Consider the following 21,150-nt stretch of genomic DNA (forward strand, 5'->3'; position numbering starts at 1 on the left):
TTACTGAATGACTGAGATGACGCCGCACAGAGGAACAAGACAACTAGAGGTCAGATTTCATTGATAACAGCCAGTAAGCATCCTGGGAAGCTGCTCCGGTAAGTGTGGAACACAATTTTTAAAAATAATATTTATTACATCTTTACTTCCTTCTAATAAACACTAAAGCTACACCCAAAAGTTTTCTGGGGGAAAAAAGTCTATTGAAAAAGATGAAAAAATGGCTTATTCCTACATTTGAATATGATGTCTGGTGAACAAGGTTACTTACAAGTTCTGAAGGTGGCAGCGATGCCAGGTCCAACCGCAGCGCCAAACAGCACGTAAAGCGTCAGGACATACTCCGTATCATGGGCTACATTTTTCAGCTGGTACTGTGTAGTGCTGGTGTTCAGAGCCAATTGTCTGGGACGATCCCGACCAACAAACTCTAGAAATAATATTAACATTACAGTTAGTCTGTTATTCCTCAGTGACTTCAAACTTTCACTTCGTATCAGAGGCAAATATCCTCCTTCTTTCCCTGTATTTCATCGCAAGCTACTGTCATGTTGCTATGGTTAAAGTGTCCATTGAGAAAATAACCGAGTTGAGAATATCTGCAAAAAACAAGGGTAAACAGCGGCAGACAATAGTGACTGAATAAATCACCTGGGGTGGGTCTCCATGCCAGTCTGTATCCTGTAGCCCCCGGGACACTGTTCCATGAGACGACTGCAGTACTTGTGCTCACAGCAGATACTTTCAGAGTCTGTACTGAACTACTTTCCACTGACAGAAAGAGAGATAGTGAAAGACAAAGAGGACTGTTATGCATCTTATCTACTGCTTTGGTGCAATTTTATTTTGAAAATTTTTAATTACATGTCTTGATTTTCGCAGTGGTGATAGGCCCCTCAATGTCTCCAAAGATGGGGTTGATGGTGATGGTGTACTCAGAGCCTGTGTGGAGGCCCTGTATCATGTAGAAGTTAAAATTGTCCCCGAGGTTTATGTTTTCTATGTGGCCTTCTACAAGATATAAAGTGACATTTAAGCAAAGAGATGTATTAAATTAAATATTTCGCATTTTAGCTGTTTCGCAAGAAAGGTACTTAACCACGATACCTGTAGATGCCCATGTCAAACGGTATCCTGTAGCACCTTTAACTGATGCCCACCTTGCTTGAACGGTGTCTGTGGTGGCATTTTGGACCAGAAACTGATGAACTGGCACCAACTTCACTATTAAGCACATCCCACACATACATGCAAAGGTAAATTTAGGTAAATTATACACAGTGACATGACAGAGTAGAGAATAGAGTCTGCTTGCTAATATTTTTTACTAAAACAATACCACCCTGCTGTGGAAATATTGTGGTACTGCACTTTAATATTTGCTCTTAGGTGTTGTTTGAAGAGACATTTAAAGCAGTTAATAAACTGCTTCCAGTGTGCCGGAGCGTGCTCTCTGGCTTTCCTGTTTATGTAAATGAACATAATGATGGGGTTTTGAGCCAAGCTAATAAACTTACATGTCTTCCCCACTACTGAAACCGGTTTACTTGGTCCTTCAGGGTACACAGCATAAATACTGACAGTGTACTTCTTATCCTCCTCCAGACTGTCAATCACATGAGAGGAAATGTCTCTGGGAAGCAGCTGCTCATAAATGAATCCTGGTCTGTTGGCTGGAGAACAATCATAAATGCACAAGAAATAATACTTTTAAAAAAACCTCTTTATTAGAACCCATTACAGCTTTCTTTCAACAAACCCCTCTGGAAACAAAGTTAACATCTAGCATGCACTTATGTCAGCATACATCTCGGGATGAAGATCTTGAATCCGTTTAGCTTCCCCTGGGGGGGTGTCCAGCCGAGGCGCAGGGAGAACAGGCCCTCCTCAATAACACGGAAGTTTGAAACTTCGGGCAAAGGCGCTGAAAGACAGACACCTGTTGCTCAGGGAAAGATGACAGCATACAATTAAAAATAGAGACACTAGGTGCATGAGCAGACACTCACTTGTCTTTACTTTGATTGTCGCAGAGTCTCCTATGAGGCCTGGGTACATGGCATAGACGGTGAGGGAATAGTCGGTTTTGGGACTCAGCTCTGTCACCATGGCTGTGCTCACATCTGCCTTCAGATCCATCTGTTACATACACAGACAGCAGAACAAAAGGATCTGAGTGTGTGTATGTTTGAGTGTGTATGTTGTGTTTCCCTGAGACATAAAGTGGAAGACAGAATGATGTTTAGAAGAAGATGATTGATTAAGAGGAAGAATGTTCAAGTCAGAGCCGAAGATAAACATACCTGGAGGCTCTGCAATGGAACAGAGAGACATTTTTGGGAAGTACGCTTACATAAATATCCTGCTGTTTTGCCTTTATTGCTTCAATTTCATTTATATATCTAACTCTAAAAACCACTGACATCTTTACAGTTTGTTTAGACTTTTGTCCACGATAATTAAATTAGGTTTTATGTTGCGTTTTATAACATAATGCAGAATCTAGGCAGAAACAAAGAAGCACTGATATCATTGAGACGACTGCTCATGTTGATTGCTTTTGTAAATGTTTCACCGAGTTTGGAGTGCTACACAATGACTGCAGGAGAGATAAAGCTCACTGAAATGAGTCCACTACTTAGACTGATCACAGGGGTGAGCTGCTGTTGTCAGCTGTTTTAACTTTTAATATGAGAAGTTCATGTAATCGATGTGTTTTAAAGAGGAATTCCATGGAGAGTGAGGTGATTAATCAGCAGTAAAAAAAAAACTGAGATGTCCAACTAATTCATGAATTAAATGCTTTACTGTCTATGAAAGTCAGTATGATGACATATTGCATGCTCTAGCTCAACAATAATGCAACAGTGACCTTATCTATGGACAATTCCTCACCTGCCTCTGCTGCACAGGAAGGAGTTGTCCCTCCGAGCTCAGTGGAGTGACCAGGAGGCGATATCCGGTGACATCACCCGTGGCCTGGCTCCACGTCAGTCTAAGAGAACTGTGGGCCAGTTCGCTAACCTGAAGGTCTCTGGGACCCACCACACGTTCCTCGCCTATGATTAAAAGTAAGTGTAGAAAGAGTGATGAGACAGACGGGATGAGGAGCGGAACATGGAGCAGAAAATATGCAAGTTGATGTAAAATATGTCTACAAGATAGATTATGTTAGCAAAGAAGCTGCAGAGTACAGTGAAATAAAAGAACGTTATTATTCATTTTTATTATACCTTTCAAGTGCGAGAGTGCAATACAATTCGTCAATATGAAAATGCAGACAGCTGTCAGTGAGTAGGCAGCTTTTTCAGCATATTACGAAGAACTTACTAGGCTGGGAAGTTTTCACAGGACGTGGGGGTTCAGAGGCAGTGAGGCACACTCTGCGGGACAGTTTGGGGAGTATGGTGTCCATGGTAGAGAAATCAGTGACCGGCAATAGATGCTCGGCATGTGGCTCCGACACAACCCTCCTAAGCTCTGCCTCATCAACCCCCGTGAGGCCTGGTTTTCAGTATAAATAAGAAGATAATGAAATAAAGTCTTTTATGCCAAGGTGCATAAAAATGTTTCATAACCAATTCAAGATGATAAACAAAAAAAATGTGAACATATGACAAGATTTTTTTAAAGGTATTATTAACAAATTTTTGATTATGTGGAAGTTTACTCGATTAATGCACACTGTGTGGATATTAAATGGTTTTGTTTGTATTTTTTCTGATCTCCACCAGGGGGAGGTGTTGCATTTTGACAGATTCAATATGAAAAGCTCCAATATGTACCCATATACACATATATTTTACATATAAATAACCACAGTCGTTCAATTTCTGGAACGAATCTCAGTTTGTGCAAGTGGGCCCTAAATGCCAAGGCGTGAAGTATTTAAGTTTTCCTAATGCACAAAAGAAAACCACTGGGAGATTTTTGCATTTTGCAACTCTGAATAAGTTGTCTACAGTATGAAATTTGCACATAAACAACATGAATGTGCATGTTGATTTCTTACGAGGTCTAAGGCTGCATAGAGCAGGGAGGCGCTGACATAATTTAATTTATGCTTTCCAGGCTGCTCTAGCTCTACAGGTAATATTGGCTTTGCATTAGCGGTCAAGATTCATGTCGAGCTGCCACGCGGTGGTGATGAACGAGAGGAGCAGGTTTCGGTGTCAGTGGTGGGGGTGGGTGGGTTGGGAAGGCACAGAATTGCCTAATGAAAAATGACTGCGATTAGCACACCATTGGCTAATGAGCAGTAATTATTGCATCGCTGCAGGCTGTGAGGAGTAAGTTGTGGGCTTGTGTGCTTATGCCTGTGAGTAGGGGGAAAAGGGCAAGGTACTGTATGTGCAAGTAAACTTGGTGTGTATACATACAGAAGCATGAGCGCGCTCAGGTACTCAGAAATAAGACTCCTACACACAAATACCCACACTGAATCCAATGAATTCAAATGCACAGGACATGAATTTCTAACTGCAAACACTGCAGATAAGCGGGCAGAGCTTGGATAAAATCTGAAGGGCTGCTGCAGTGGGGATGTTGAAAGAATTCACAATAGCAACTTCCACACTCACCTACTGCAAAGACAGTAATTCCATTGTCTGCTACTGCTCTGACTGCAGCACTGACCTGGTCGTCCGACTGTCCATTTGTGATCAAAACAGCAATCTGCACAGGACAGAAAATGGCATATGTAAAGAAAAGACAATAATGTGAAGATCTGCTAATTCTTGATAAATGAATGCATAATATAAAGCTAGTAAAATGTATTATATTTAAACACATACGGGTCATTTTCAGCTGCTCTCTTTCAACCTCTGTTTTCAACTATTGTTGGCATCACTGGAGGCTTAAATCAAGCCTCCAAACAACATTTGTTTGTGTTAAAAGAGCATCCATGCAAACAGTACCATTCTCATGAAAGCCTCCAAAGCCTTTTGATGCAGTTTAGCACATAATTGAAAACATAATTAAATAAATCAGACCCAAACTCAAAGTGGAATTCAAGGATGCTGGCTTGCAGCTGAGTCTAATAATTTCCCCATTAAGGAAAATTCTCTCAGTTCACTCAAAGTTCACCCCTCAGTCAGTGAGGAAGGGAGGTGGAGAGCATCCACAGGAGAATGTAGTTGCTGCTTTGCATGCTGTACAATTCAATATATCAGCCTAATCCTCAATTCTCCACCTTCCCATATCCAGTGTGCTGTAGCAAGATGATTCACACATGCACACAGAGATAGAGAAATGATTAGAATGCTAACCAGCTGTGTTATACTGTGACTACACTACAGTATTAGACTGTCAGGGAAATGTGTCTGATAGAAAAGGAGAGTTGTGGGAAAGAAAGTGTATCTGGATATTTGACAAGGAACTTCTGAGACAAGTTGGTGAATGTGGCATTTTTGTTAGGATCCAAGAAATGCACCAAGCCCAATTTAACACTTGTTTTTTTAAGGTCATTGGCATAAACCAAGTTGAGTCACTGTGGATGACCATCTGTTGGATGTTTAGCAGTCACGCCTTATCTCCATCTGATAATCGATGAAAATCTGTGGTGGAAAATGTATTTTCTTTATCTTTTATTTTTCCTCCAAAGCACCAGAGAAAGCAAAATAAATCCTGTTCCCTGTTGCACCTTTCAAATATTATCAATTTGTATTCTCAGCATATAACACGATGGTTTAATCAGATTCACAGCAGTGTGAGAATGGTAAACCTGTTTATTTGTTTTTTCCACATGTCCTGTGGAGTGGAAATATAGATTCCTGACTAGTCATTTCCTTTCACACAGGGCCGAAACAGACAGTACATGCATGTTTTTGCAGCATGGGTAGTAATCTCAAATCAATAATTTCCCCAAAGCCTGTGAAACAACATGTTGTCAAAAATTACCAAGATTTAAATTTCTCTTTTTCAGTGTATAACAATCCACCTCGCTGTGTAAAGCAGCGTACCTTCGGGACAGAATCCCGCCTGATGACGGGGCTGAAAACAGAGTCGACCAGAAACTGGAGTGCCATGCCAGTCCTCCTGGATCCACCTTCATAGGGAAGGTCTTTGATGGCTCTGAGTACCTCCTCAAGGGAATTGTAGTCTGTCAAAGCAATCCGCATCCTGCATGGACATAGAAGCACAAAACTGGATCAGATAGAAACATTTTTCCACATTAGACCACAGAACTGTGTATTCTGTCACCTTTCCATCAGAACCAGCAATAACTCCTTCAGCTATAGTAGCTCATCTGTTGGATCAGACAACACAGGCTAGCCTTTGCTCCCCTAGTGCATCAATGATCCTGTTGCTGGTTCACTGGTGTTCCTTCCCCAGACCACCTTTGATAGATACCAACCACTACAGACTAAAAATAGCCCAGAAGAGCTGCAGACAACCCAGTTGTCTAGCCACCAACATCTGTTTCTTGACAAACTTGCTCAAATCCTTATCCTTGCCCATTTCTCCTTCTTGTAACAAATCAAACACATCAACTTTCAAGGACAAAAGGTTCATGTGCTCCCTAGTATATCCCACTAGATACTGGAGCCATAATGTAGAGATGATCAGTGTTATTTACGTCTCCTGTCAGTGGTCATAGAAAGTGATCATGTAGAAAAGACAGCTGAATATAATTAATGCCAAGCTGCCACAAAGGTTCATGCGATGTGCCAAGCTCAGGACTGACTTCTACCTTGGAACATCCCCAAAGACAGTGACTCCAAAACGGACCCCATCAGCTCCGACCACATTGTCCTGAAAGGAGGAGATGATGGCTGAGATGAAGTCTTTGATTCTGGAAAAGTCTTTATGACCCACGCTCCAGGACTCATCCACCAGAAACACTATGTCGGCCTGAACCACTGTCCTGCATGCTGAGGAAAGAAGAAAAGATTAATTAATATGTGTAAAATGGTAGCATATACATGAAGCATAGAAAGACACAATAAGATATATTTTAAGAAGATTCAAGAATTAAAAAGAAATGCACTAATACTAATACGTAGCTATTATTCCATTACCTCGTCAGTAACTTCAAAAAAGGTGAAACTTCTATATATCTCTATACTCTCTATATCCTTTTTTGTATTTTTATGGCTCGTGGATTGTGAGTTCTCCAAATTCTAATTCTACATAAATACCCAACAGTTCCTGAAAGCTATGCTGCCTACAGATTGGTAGAAACTGTTATCAACCACTTAAATGGCACTTTACACCGTGGTTTACTGACACATATCGTTTGGTTACCAGGGTAATATCGGTTCTCTGAAAACCGACTGAGAAAACCAAGTGAGGTTTTAAACAGAACTCACTTTTTTTAAATTTACTTAACTAATATTGCCCTCATTTGAGCTCATTAACTAAATGTTTTAATCTATTATCTAACACTATCAGTGCTACTTTAATAACTTTTAGTATTATAAATTGCCCAAGCCATATTTGAATATTTTATCCTTTAGTTAAAAATACAATCTATCATTTTCAGCTACTGAATTTGGGTTTTTTTTTCTTTTTTTGCTGGTTTCAAGACTTGAATAACACATTTTATCAAAATGTAATTCTCCATTGCATTTATCTTTAAGGGTTTCCCTCTGAAACCTCAAAAACACTAATTTAGCCTCCTGCTGCTTCAGACATCTTTAATTCCTACACTGACCACCAGATAGCAGTCTTGTTCCACCTTGCTGAGGGGATTCCTTTCATTTGCTTCTGTCATGCAGCCAGAGCCTCACACAAATCCTTATGAATTTTTAATGAGACACAAGTGAGCCAAAGAGACTGTCAATATTCTGAGCACTCCAGCAATAAAACTTTAGTACAGCGATGAGAAACGCTTAGAATAATAAGGTAAACACACCCAAAATCAGGGTCAGTACCCTTGCCCAAGCAAACAAACGCATTTAAAATAAGAATCTGCTGGGTTTGATGGGATTTAGATGCTTTTTTGAGTGAACTGGTGCACTGAATACGCAAGTGCACCGACACATATTCACATGCACAAACTGCTGTGTCTGCAAACACCTTGTAAGTCAATATTCTGGTATTGCATATGCAATAAACCAAAGTGACAACAGCATTGATTAGGCTAGTGAATAGGAGATAGGCGCAACTGATTGTTCTGTAAGTGATAAGCGATTCTCTGCTGTCTTCTATTTCATTATCAAGCTTTCTCTCCTCTATTATCTCACCCTTCTTCCTTTGGCTGCAATCCCAGGATTCACTGGGGGTGACATATGTCTTCAGCCCATAGCGGCCTAACATTATGTTCCTCCTCACACACCTATACATTTCTGGCCATACACCAAGGAAACAAAATATCACCGGGAATAGCATTTTGGAGGCCTCTCAAGCGCTATTATCTTTGGAAGCTGTAGTATCATATATTCAGCAACAGCAGATCTATTAGCGAGGACTTATACTCATTGATGCACTTTGAAGAGATAAAACAATGTTCATACTTTCCGGTCCGAGTTGTGCCTCATAAAAGCAACTACCTACCCTATAATAAACATGTGGCTTTTCCATTTACTGGATGCATTTCACACTTGAAGGATTTTAGTAAACGCACATAAAATGTTGTGAAGACTGAGCGAAGAAGCAGCTGGAGGTTGGTGTCTGTCAGACAGACACAGAACTTCTGGATAATTGATCTTGTTTTCCATCCCAGGAAAACAAGATCAATTATCCAGAAGTTCGTCTGTCTAGGCTTGCAGGTGAGATCGACATGCCCAGGATAAGGACACAAAACATGCTGAGAGATTAGGAATGGTTTTCTTGAAGGTTATCTATGTTGATATCTCAAAGGTTGCATACACCTTGGTGTTGGACCACCACTGATTTCCACATTAGATGTAGCCCAGTGGCTTGAGCATATGCTGCAGAAAATTCTGCCAAGAAAGAAAAAGCCTCAGAAATATTGATGCATTACTCCAATTGCCTCTGACAAGATTAAGACATGAGATCATAAGATGTAACCCATCAGAGAGCACACATCAATAAAAATGCAATTAACAATAACATGTATTGTGCTACAAAATAATCGTTAAGAACATAGGTGAGAACAGGAAGTAGTTGCTCAATAAAGCCTATTATAAGCCTAAGGGCCCTTTGCTTTCTAGGGCTATCAGTCATTGTGGCAGCACGGCAGTATTTTTGTCTTGGTCTCCACCAACTACTGAGATTAAAATGGGATTTTTTTATATTACATTTTCCCAATGAGCCAGTTGCTAATTTTTTAGTGCATGCTGTTTGGTGTTGGGCAGGTATGCACAGTGAGTTTGTCATAGCTTATTTAATGAGAACAGCTGCTTACTGCTGCAGAAAAGACAGCTGGCAAAAGTGGCTGAAACTGCTTCTCTCAGTAAGTTTGTGGGATCTAAATCACTGAGTTAAAAGAGGCTACAAAGCACTAATGATGCTGAAAAGTTGGGTTAAAGTTATCTGATTGTTTCTCACAATAAGCAGCTTCCATACATTATTGCTTATTTGTTGCTTGTATGAGATGAGATTATTTAATGACAATTATACAAACCTATTTCCTGTGTTTTATGAAACACAGGACCTTAAGAACAATGTTGGGTTAACAATTAAAACTATAATTAATCAACAGTAGGAGGACCTGCATAGGAAGCACAGCTTTTAATGTATTCTTGGGCTATTTATAACCTTCCATAATTCTGCCCAACAACTTTACCAATCACCTTCTGCCAATCACAATCCAAGTGGAGGAAATCTAACTTTTGATTGGCTCGTTGACCTTTTGGTGACATCCAATAGCACCTGAGGCTGGAGTACTGTATCTAGGGGGATGGGTTTGACAGCGTAGCTGACAGAGTGCTGTACTGTACATGAGGGCAGCAGATGTTTAAATTCCCTGACTAGACAGAGTCTGGAGAGAAACTGTAGCTGGGCTAGTGTCTGCCCCATGTACCAATCCAGGTGTGGAGATTTAATGATGGAGCACTCGCACAGACTCTATTCATTGAGCACCTGCCCTTTCCTTGGCCTGATCATCCAACCTGTCTAATTTATAGATCTGTGCACCAAGCTAACAATTGGACACGTGGCTGTGACTCAGAATAATACGTACCTAACTCTTTTTTCACAGACAGAAAATTAAATGGAGAAAAATGACTGCAAACATGAGTCACTGAGTTAAATAAATCAATCATCAAGTAACTGAGGGGGTGGAAAAAGTAAGGAGGAAAGTTGATGTGCTATAGGAGAAGGGAAATTTCACACAAATTAATTCTGTAAGCATGCAGTACAGGTTTATAAATATCACGACTCACCTTCAGCGTGCGCTGCAACACTTTGATGAGTCAGATAAAGGGACAGTAGAAAGATGCACACAGAAGAGTGACCCATACTCTTCCTCGTCTTCCTCCTTCAGTCACCTTCTCCTCCTCCCCAGTTCCTCTCTTCACAAATGCAGTTCCTAAATTGCACTTCACAGTCATCAATCCCACCTTTTCTTTTCTCCTATCTGAAAAATATGCAAAAGAACAACAAGAAGAAAAAAGTAATTACAGGCCCTCAAAGATAAAAACATAATCAGCTTTTCTTTTTTTTTCATTTGTGAGGGAGTTGGAACTCTTCTGCAGAAGCCAAGCTTTTGGTGTTTGCTAAGAGTATTTTTTTTTAATTACAGTAATACACAAAGAAGAGTTTAACAGCGTAGTTCTGCTGTACTCAAGAGACTTGTAGACATGTAACAATGACTGACTGGCATACTAATCAAATAAATAGGTCCAGGTTAGAAACTTTCATGTCATATTATACATGAACTCGGATGTCTTCTTATACACTTCCATGTCCTTAACAAGTCCATAATGTGTTTGATAATTATTATATGTCCAGGTGCAGGCAGGAGCCTCCCTGTAAACACTTTTATAACAAATTCCACTGACGCCAAGGAAATTAAAGCATCAAAGGGGTTTTTATACTGTCCAATAAGGACCCGTTGATTTAAAGCACTTAGCATTTAATGTTATTGTGTTGATAATCTACTGTAGCTGTCTTACAAAGCAGATCCTCCTGGGATTTCAACATACAGGTTGGCGTAAATGTGTAAAACTGTTTATGACATGCTGTTTAGTGATGAAAAAAAGTCCTCTATTCAAAGGTATAAAAGTTACAAGAACCTTGAGGATACAACTCAGCGATAAATCATTTGATCACAGCCAAAACAGAGACAGGATAAGTCATAAATGGAGTGCACTGTACATTTCTAATCATAACTACCTCTTTAAGATGTTTGATGGCTTTATGGCTTAAGCTAACATGCCATTACAGTGGCTTTGACATAGTGTGCTGGATAAGTCATATTTGCAGTTAAAATGCAAACATTAGAGTCCTGTTTTTATGGCATATATTCTTAATAATTTCATCAGCAAGTGTGGGCATCTTTACGAAATAAGATGTTTTGGCAGTTTGCTGCTCTGCAGGACTCAGATCTGTATTATTGCAATGCCACAAACTTCCCAGGAGTGGAAGTCTTAGCACATTTACCCCAAGGCCAACGGAAAATAACATTCTCAGAAAAATAGCAAAAAACAAAGAGGCTTTGTTAGCATGTTATATGTTAAAGTTCACAATCCACAGGACCATGTTGACCACAAACACCTCATATTAACTGTGAAGCACGGTGGTGGAGGAGCGATGATTTGGGCTTGTCCATGACCTCCTCTTTATACCAAAGTATTCTAGAGTCAAATCCAACAGCTAAAAATTGACAACAGTGATCTCAATCACAGCAGAAATCTATAACAGAATGGCTGAAAAACAAAGATAATCAAGGTGTTGCAATACCCCTGAAAAAGTCCAAACCTCAACATGGCTGAAATACAGTGGCAGGAGAGCTGTGCATAAACCAATGCCTACAAACCTCGATTAACTGAAGCAACATTGTAAATAATAGTGGACCAAAATTCCTCCACCACAATATGATAGACTTACAACGTTGTATAGACAACAATTACATTTGTACAAAAGCTGGTTCTACAAGCTACTGAATCATAGTTTTTCACAAGAGCCTATGCAGTCCTGTGAAAACGCGTTTTTTTCACGTGACAGCAGATAATGAGAAGAAAGATAAATAAATATGGACTGTAGCTACAATGTTAAGATAAAAAAAATTACCAGAGTTTGGTTTTGGGTGTGTGAAAGGCAAAGTGGGTGGAGATGGCCAGTATTTCTAACAGGCACATTCAGATGGATGAGTCTCACCAGTGAAAACACAAGCATTCTTCACAAGAATCTAGATAGAGGGAGAATAATAGTTTTTGCTATGAGAGTAAACAGAGGCCCAGTAATGATCTGGAATAGAGAAAATCCTTCTCTTATCTTTTTGACTGCAAAAACCGCAAGTCTGATTTTCATTCGTATGCTAGCTGATTTATAGGAATATTATCTCTCACAGTGGTGTACACCTGGTTATTTCAGAAATGCTCCTTTCTGTCTCAGTTAGCTGGGGGGATGTGCCTGTGTCTGTATTATAGGCTGTTTAAGGCAAGTAGGAGAGTACTCTGAAAATATTACTGGAGCTTCTTTACTCTGCCCTTGGTTTTCACTACTTGTGATTGTGGCTCAAAGAGTTGGCAGTTCGTCTTGTAACCGGAAGGTTGCCGGTTTGAGCCCTGGATCGGACAGTTTTGGTCGTTGTGTCCTTGGGCAAGACACTTTACCCTACCGCCTGCTGGTGTTGGCCAGAGGGGCCGATGGCGCGATATGGCAGCCTCGCTTCTGTCAGTCTGCCCCAGGGCAGCTGTAGCTACAACTGTAGCTTGCCTCCACCATTGTGTGAATGAATAGTGGAATTGTAAAGCGCTTTGAGGGCCCTGAAAAGCGCTATATAAATGCAATCCATTATTATTATTACATAGAAATTGATTATGCTTTGGGTCAGAATAAATGACTAATGCATTTAAAAACTCCCAGGTACTCCCAATGTTATGAGAATAAGGCAACCTTTTGTAAATATCCCCTCAGATTTAATATAAAATTAACAATGTATGGATGCGTTTATTCATTAACAACTAACTATTGTACTTGGTTCATCTCTCTAATCTCAACACGATTCATGTATAATTCTGCCAGAAGTGGAACAACCCCGGAAAACATGTTTCATATGGGCCAATTTCATTATTGGACACAGGATGCTATTATTCTGTTTATTTGGCACATAAATAGGAACATATCCGGCCCCAAATAATAGCTTTATTAAGAATAGCGTCTCCTTTATGTCTGCCATCTTTGCATCATGCATCACACTCATGTATTCTTAGTTGGATAAGATTAACATAAACATATCAAAAATTCAAAAGCTACTTTTTCCTAGCATTTTGCCTAAAGCTGTCAAACTACTTATAACGCATCTTTTGTTACACTAATGCTTGTTGAGTAAATAGACTCTAAAAGATAAATACACTAGGAAAATCTACACATTTACTGCAGTGTACAACCCCCAAATATTCTTATCATTATGTCCTCATAGATATAGTAAGAACAGAAAGCCTCGAATGACAAAGACCTTGGACAAAGAAGAGAAATGGGGAGTTAAAGGGCTTGTTAATATTTGCCACTGTTAATGGGCGGCCAACATGATTTTGTCTTGCCTTTTATTACCACTTCTAGCTCCAGCACGGCAGTCCACAACGGACATCTCTGAGGTTGTATTAAGCCAGGATATCTCACGTCTAACATAACTTCTTTCACCCCTTGGTCATTCTCAGACTTAATCAATAGACAGCTTGCTTGTGTGCCCCGCTCTGAGAGCATGGGTTAAGTTCAAAAAGACCTTTGACTGCAAAGATTTCTTTCTTCTGAGTCCCGATGCTTCCACAGACCTCTTCATCTTTCCCCAACAAGCTCAGCTTTTCAAGACGGACAAGGAAAACAGATCAGATGTTCAACTAATAATTGCTTTATGTTTTTCAGTTAGCTAACAAAGAAAGAAAAAACGTATTTCTTTCAGCAACAGGCCAGACACTATGTGCAGACATGCCCAAATTAAAACAGTCTGAAAACATAACTCAGGGCATGCATTATCTCCCATCCATCCCCAACTCTCACACTTACTGCAGTTTCAAATAACTGAAAAAGTTTACATGAACAAAGTCAAATTGGTCAGCGTCTACACAGATACCACCTCAACTTGTGACAAAAGAATATGGACAACCTACTTTATTAAAGGATTAAATGTAAGACCAGCATCAGAATGTAAGGAGACTAAATCTAGCATTTAATTCTATGCCGGATAAAAGCTTTAAAATGCATGGACTAACACAGAGAACATTGTTTGTGTTATGTGTTACATTAGGTTTGTATCCATACACTCTTTATAGTGGACTGTGCACGTACGTCCGTGTCCGTGAGTATTGCATGGGCATGTGCAAGTTCATAAGCATAACATCAAAGAGAGACCTGCCTTCACTCAACTTCTACACATGAGATGGAAACAGAACAAATTTCTTTTACCTTTAAACATTTACAATCCATCCATCGAGCTAATTCATAAACTTTAATGCTTACCCCATGAGAGCATATTTCACCAATAAATGTATATAATGATAACATAAAAAATAAACCAATCAATATGAAACAATCTGAATTCCAGAAAATTCCTCAGTGTGATTTGACCATCTGGTCTGACTAAGCCAGAATGGCTGAAGGCTGAATAGTTTACAACCTCTGCAGATGGAAGTGAGAGCTGGCAGGCTTGAACTGTAATATAACACAGCCAAAAAACTACATTCTCCCGCTGGCTGCCCCCTCACATACCAATGCAGATCTGAGATCTGTCTCTGCACGTATCTTCTTATTACTGAAGTGAAGGGAGGACAAACTCACACTGTGTTGTGAAGAATGGCAGCCGGTATTCATCATTCATCATCATCATCAACCTTCGGACCTAAATAGGTTTGCATCTCTACTTGGAAAAGGTGTGAAAAAGCAGAATGTGAAAGTCTTGTGACAGCTTCACTATGGTGAAATTCTTTTGTAAGCCTTTTCTTTTCAGTGTATACAGAAGTTTCTAGAAGAAAATATGGAAATATATTCAGAAATGTGCCAACATCTACTTAAACATTCAATCAAATTTTATGAGAATGAAATTAAAGTATTATGTGCTCCTCCAAATATTGTAAGGGCCACCCTAGCAGCTCTGAAATGATTTGAGATAAACATCCTCACACTGATCATGCTAACCGGTGTTGATCAGGTGTGCAGTTTTAAACATTTAGTAAGACTTATTTTTTTGAAGACATTAGGTTTTAAGTCAAATTTAATTAGTTGTTGAGATATTTCAACCTAAACCAGTATTGGACCAAAAACATGATTAATGACTACCATAATTTCTCATGCCCAATATCACAGCTTTCAATAACAGTACTACAGGATACAGTGCAGAGCAAAAGTCTTAGGCCATGTTTCATTTCTTTATATTTTGCTATGAAAATGGGAAATAGGTTCAGGGATTAAAACATTTGCACATATACATACACAGCCTGAACTCTCTTCAGGAATATTTCAAAGCTCCTCTTTGGATGCTGGCTGACTTTGACTCCATTCTCTGTTAAGATGATCCCAAACTGTTTACATGACTCAGTCATGGATCGGCCTCCCCATTAGATGTTTTTCTGTGCAGTTATGCTTTTACTGCACTGGCAGTGTGTTTGAGATCTTTGTCATGCTGTAAATGAATAGCTGAATAGAGATGGTACTGCATGGTGGATCAAAATCTGATGGCACTTTTCTGCATTCATAATAAAAGATCCTAGCACCACTGGCTATAATGCAACCCAAACCATGACAGAGCCTCCACCGTGTTTTACAGATGGCTCTAGACAATCACTGTCGTACCTCTCTTCCTCCCAACATAGTGACACCAAATTGAATCATGAATTTCAAATTTGGATTGATTACTCTATAAGATCTGCTGCCACAGATTTAAAGTCAAGTTATTGTGGCTTTTCTCTCTGTTTACCTTCTTAAAGCCACTGTTCCACAGAGAAAATTTCTGATGAGGCTCCAGCAAACATTCGAAGGATCAACTGAGTCAGGTGTGACGTTTTTGCTGGATTTTTTCCTTTTTCTTAAAGACATTAATTTCAGACTCTCTTCATCTCCTGTGGATTTTTAGACCTTCCACTTGCCCCACTAACCAGTTTTCTCAAACTTTTTAAGGAGAGACTGCACACCTTGCAACGACACAACAAGTTTTCAACTAATAGCAATTTGGAAATCACCTTGTTGGTGCAAAAATACTAATTTCTGCTTGTCAAACTGTGTTATGACTGGCATTTTTCATAGATCCAAATGAAAGTATTTCTCGTATTTTTCCAATCAAAAGCTCAGCTTAGCTATAAAAACAGTTGCAGTGGATGCATGGGTATGCACACTGGGATTACAAACACCTTGCTACCTTCAAGAAGAAAAAAAATGTGCTTTTTTTCTGTCAGAGGCCTTTAGTTTATCACTGCAGCGAGAGGATTAAATAATGTTTCCAAATGAAGTTTACTGTCCCTGGCCCTTCTACCCTCTCTGTGTTCCCTATCTCTATTTCTCACCCACATCCACTCACACATCACATGCCTGCAAGTCTAACTGCATGTCAGCTATTTCTACATAATGGCATTTTCCACCTCACCACTTCACAGGATGGATTATCCTTGTAGGTGGGAAACTGGTGACAGTGAAATGACACACACACACATACGCGTAAGGAAGCACACACAGAGACACAGCTCAGAACTACATTGTATGATAACAGATGTCTTTGGTGCAACACATCATTTCTATAGCTAATACACACACTCACAAAACCGCAGACTCTCATGCACAGCTCAAAGGCTGCAGTATGGCTACTGTCTTAATATCTCTTTACATTTGCACGCAGCCAACACAGACATGTCTACGCATGGAGGGAAATCGACAAGCATTCATTTGACATAGTTTCATCTCCTGACAATGTTCTTGCAAACAACCTGGTATGCTCTTATTATTCATGACACACAAGAGTTTACATGACTGTAAAATGCATTACATCTTCTTTTGTGCTCCTTTTCAACCCGAATGTTTAAAATCTGCAGAAAAACACAGCAGTCATCCAAAAACAGACAACAAAGCATGCAGGACTTTGGCACTGTATGGGGATGTCTGTACATATAAGTGAGTGTTCTTTAACAGAGGAGGATGTCCATTCACAGCAAATAATGTATCTGATGAGCACTGATATCAGACAAGTTAAGCTATTAAAGAAAAACTTTACTGTAAAAAGCAGCAATAATGGCTCAGTATAAAAAGTCCAGACACTTACGGTGCAACAAGGGTATCTGAGCAGTTAAGAATTCAAAAGCACCCTGTAAAGCACCATATTAAAAGGCAGTTAAGCTAATGGCTTTTCAATGAGCCCATGCATTTTCACTTACCAATACACACAAGTTATTATCTTCCAAATCCAGGTGATTTTCTTTTGAGGGTAAAAAGAGGAAACCCCCCCCCTAAAAATACATATAAAAAGCTGCATCCGAGTCAGGCAAAAGCAATTCTGGATTTTCTGTTGTATCCTTGTAGAGGCAGTTATTAGAGACTAAATTGGGATGTGTGTGTATCTATATGTGTGTATCTGAGTGACAGAGGGGGTAGGCGTGTAAGAGTGAATGAATGAAGCAGGATTTCTTTCCTGGGCTTTGCTCAGGCACAGAAAAGTTTGGGAAGAGGGGTGGGGGTGACGCTGCAGCAACCTGTTGGCTCAGAGGGAGAGAGAGACACGGAGGTAAAGGCATAGATGCATACTGAGAGAGAGGTGGTGGTTTCTGTGGAGCTTTGGCCCTGTTGCATTGTTACTTTTCTAACAGTGCTTGTGTGTAGCACGGAGGCCTCAAGGTGACAGAATAACTGGCAAAGAAAAACGGTGTTAAGTACTTTGAGGTTAACTCTGCAATAACCCACAATCATACTGCAAGTTGAATCTTCCCTCAGTCAGGACTGTGAAAATCAATCAAAAACTGTCTTTATGCCAACAGAACGACTTCTGCATGTCAGTAAAAATAATATTCAGGATTTGACACCAAGTGCTGTGTCTCACATCTATTACTGTGTGCTTCATTTGGCAGCATTTCAGTTTCCCAGAATAAAATATTGATTTGCAAACCATCCAAAGTGTCAACAAAAATCTACCCTGACTTTGCACAATGTTCTATTCATCCTATTATTCCTTATGAAACATCAAATAAACAAAACACAACATGATAAAAGTACAGAAAACAGCTAGGGTTAGGTTGTCGAACCATGAGTTCTTGCTCCAAGCTATGTATACTCACACACAGACCCATCATCAGAGGCTATCGAGGTTATTGCTTTATTGCTTGTAGAGCATGCAACTCCTCAAAACAGAAGGGGGGTGAAAAGAGAATAAACCTATCATGTTTAACACCCCATCTGGTGTGCGAGTCGATGTGTGTGTGTTTCTGTGTATGGTAAGGGGCAACGGGTCATCTTTATGGACCCCAGGAATGTGGTTACCAATTTCACAGGTTTTAGCCAGCTGGCAGTCTTGACATGCTGTAACTCAACACAAATACTGTACTCTTAAGGCGGAGTTCATTCAGATAACAGTCATGAGAGGTGGTACAATGCATCCATGTAATTTTACTATTAGAAACCGTTCATTACCGCCTGACACAAAGATGCAAAATTATAGTGGCGGCTGAAGTAATATCTATCTTTTTACATCTATAAAGAGTATATTCATCACCACCCCAAGATTTCCAAATAAATACTTCCAGAATTTGTGTAGAAATAGTGCAAACATGTAAACAATGACTCATCCCATGCAGCTGCAAGATCAAGTGGAAAGGTCTTGGGCTGAAACATTCAAGCTACGTCCACACGTACACGGGTATTTTTGAAAACTGAGATTTTCCATTTTCGTTTTAAAAAATAATCCTGTCCACACGTAAAGGCAGAAATGAAGGAAAACACTGCTAGGAACATGCCAAAGCAACAGGTGGCGATATATTCCTAACCGTGTAGAAATGATGGCCAATCAGAAGTCTAGAAGCCTTGGTGGGAAATAGTAAACAAAGATGGGGCATAGAAGCAGAACTGAGTCGTATGTGTGGAGGGACAGTAACTGTGTGTGTATATGTAAGCATTTAAACACTGCAGAGAGTACAATTAACAGTAACAGTATTGTAGAAATTCATTTCACCGAAACAATAACGTGGCGCACAGTGTGACGTCAAAAAAGGCGCACACCTTTGACGTTGCGTTTTCTGCGTTTTCTCCGTTTTTCTCGTCCACACGTAAATGCAAAAACGGAGTTTTCAAAAATATCCACCCTGGCCGGAGTTTTTAAAAATCTCAGTTTTCAGTGACCAAAAACGCCGTTTACGTGTGGACGAAAGGTGCAAACGCATAGAAAAATCTGCGTTTTCAAAAATACCCGGATACGTGTGGACGTAGCCTAAGAAAACACAGAACCAAATAACTGCAGTTCCTTATTTAGCCACGTGAGGCTCCATACTTTCAGTGAGTCTATCTCCCTAAACTCCAGTGTTAAAATGGCCAACGTTAGGGCAACAATATACATGTTTACTGAAGACCACTTCCATTCCACCCTCAGTAAAAACTGTGAGTTAAAAATCACCTTTTAAAACATATTAAGGCTTAAATGCTTATTTGGATTCTTTGTTTTGGATGACATTTGGATGCTGTTGTCTTGGTTGGTGTTCAGCTGTAATAAGCAACTCTAAAGAGTCAACTGCTCGAGTTTCTATTGAAAGTGTATTTACTTTTTCAATTTGTTTTTTGCTAGCCGATATCACAGTTACTATGTAGATGCCCCTTGCTAACTTTACAGCTAAGCTTACGGCTAGCAGAAGTATTAGCTATGGTGTCATGGTCTCTTCTTTTTATGACAATCTGTAAACATCTGGGAACCGAGAAGACAAGTTGAGGAGACGAGGAGTTCTATATCAGACAAGACAAGTCCCATTCTTACCGACGCTCAACACTCGTTCTTTGTTATGATTTTTATTTCATGATGCACAGAATATTTTCAGTTGGTTAAAGGTCATCACCGCAGAGAGGCTAGTTCAGAACTTAGACTCTTTTATTACAAAGCGACGCAGTATAGTGTAACGATGTAAAAGAATGGATATGGTTTTGTTGTTGTTAAATTCCTGTTAAACTTGGGATCGCAACCATGGGTTTATTTTGGAACTTTTATTTTGAAAATCCGCAGCGGAAGTCTGCTACTGGTAAACGGGCTACCCCCTAAGCCTATCGTTAGTAGCAATGAAGCTTTCGCTGTGGTAAGTTCCTCTCCGTCCGCTCTCACAGAGCATGAGTTTAAAACATATTTGAAAATCCTCATTGAAGCTAATATGACAGTGCACTAACTGCATGAACTGCCCATACGGTAGTATTTGAGTAGATTTCAGGTTTATGACCGTGTTTTGCAGTTAATAGATTAGACGGTAAGAAAAATGGACACGTGGAGCTAGCGGCTAACAGCTAGAGGAGGCTGTCGTGTCTAATAATTTTGAAACTTCTCTCAATAGTTTGGGCGGAATCCTGTTGCTGAAACCCATGGTTATTCATGTCCCATGTTATTGCAGGTATGTGTACTTTGAAACATGTATATGGTTGAGCTGCAGGCTAATTCTGTTTAAGACATATTGCTTATTAAGTTTGCCCAGTAGATGGCAGCATTGTTCCATTTACTATTGTACGTAAAAGGGAATTTTGGCTTTGGTTTATTTATATTTACATGAATGTGCATTTAAGTGAATTAATTTTTCTTTTGTTATCTAAACCACAACGCAGTAATGTTTCTATTTTATTTTCCGTGATAAGTATTGTTGCCATTTTATTTTTCAATCAATATTTGTTTTTATTTATTTGGGAAAACTAAGAGTTCCACTATACGATCATAAGCCTATAGTTAGTAGCAATGAAGCTTTCGCTGTGTTTGGGCGGAATCCTGTTGCTGAAACCCATGGTTATTCATGTCCCATGTTATTGCAGGGGAATAAATCACGCCTGATCTCTACCCACTTCGAGTCCAGAGAGTTTTATTCACACAGCGCTGGAAAGAGAAGCTGACCAGGGGTTACATTGGTGCCGTGAGCCGTCAATCGAGTGTTT

General features: G+C 39.7%; 1 protein-coding gene across 1 annotated transcript in view; it reads right to left on the reverse strand.

The window, feature by feature from the left end:
* col7a1l (collagen type VII alpha 1-like) overlaps positions 1 to 10,529 on the reverse strand; it is a 68,182-nt gene extending 57,653 nt beyond the window's left edge. The window contains exons 1-13 of the mRNA XM_086268621.1: positions 10,290 to 10,529; positions 6,692 to 6,872; positions 5,961 to 6,120; positions 4,581 to 4,674; positions 3,331 to 3,504; positions 2,896 to 3,059; positions 2,010 to 2,139; positions 1,808 to 1,924; positions 1,518 to 1,673; positions 1,108 to 1,224; positions 865 to 1,011; positions 652 to 771; positions 272 to 430 (exon numbers count right to left, since the gene is read on the reverse strand). Coding sequence (XP_086124747.1) covers positions 272 to 430; positions 652 to 771; positions 865 to 1,011; positions 1,108 to 1,224; positions 1,518 to 1,673; positions 1,808 to 1,924; positions 2,010 to 2,139; positions 2,896 to 3,059; positions 3,331 to 3,504; positions 4,581 to 4,674; positions 5,961 to 6,120; positions 6,692 to 6,872; positions 10,290 to 10,365 — 1,795 coding nt within the window. The 5' untranslated portion in view covers positions 10,366 to 10,529. The remainder of the gene's footprint in view (positions 1 to 271; positions 431 to 651; positions 772 to 864; positions 1,012 to 1,107; positions 1,225 to 1,517; positions 1,674 to 1,807; positions 1,925 to 2,009; positions 2,140 to 2,895; positions 3,060 to 3,330; positions 3,505 to 4,580; positions 4,675 to 5,960; positions 6,121 to 6,691; positions 6,873 to 10,289) is intronic.
* Positions 10,530 to 21,150: the final 10,621 nt, after the last annotated feature.

The sequence above is a fragment of the Aulonocara sp. 'chitande type north' Nkhata Bay genome, linkage group LG17, assembly GCF_057382095.1.
Source record: "Aulonocara sp. 'chitande type north' Nkhata Bay isolate Kocher_YH1m ecotype deep benthic linkage group LG17, A_spYH_male_GT1.1, whole genome shotgun sequence".
NCBI classification, from domain to species: Eukaryota; Metazoa; Chordata; class Actinopteri; order Cichliformes; family Cichlidae; genus Aulonocara; species Aulonocara sp. 'chitande type north' Nkhata Bay.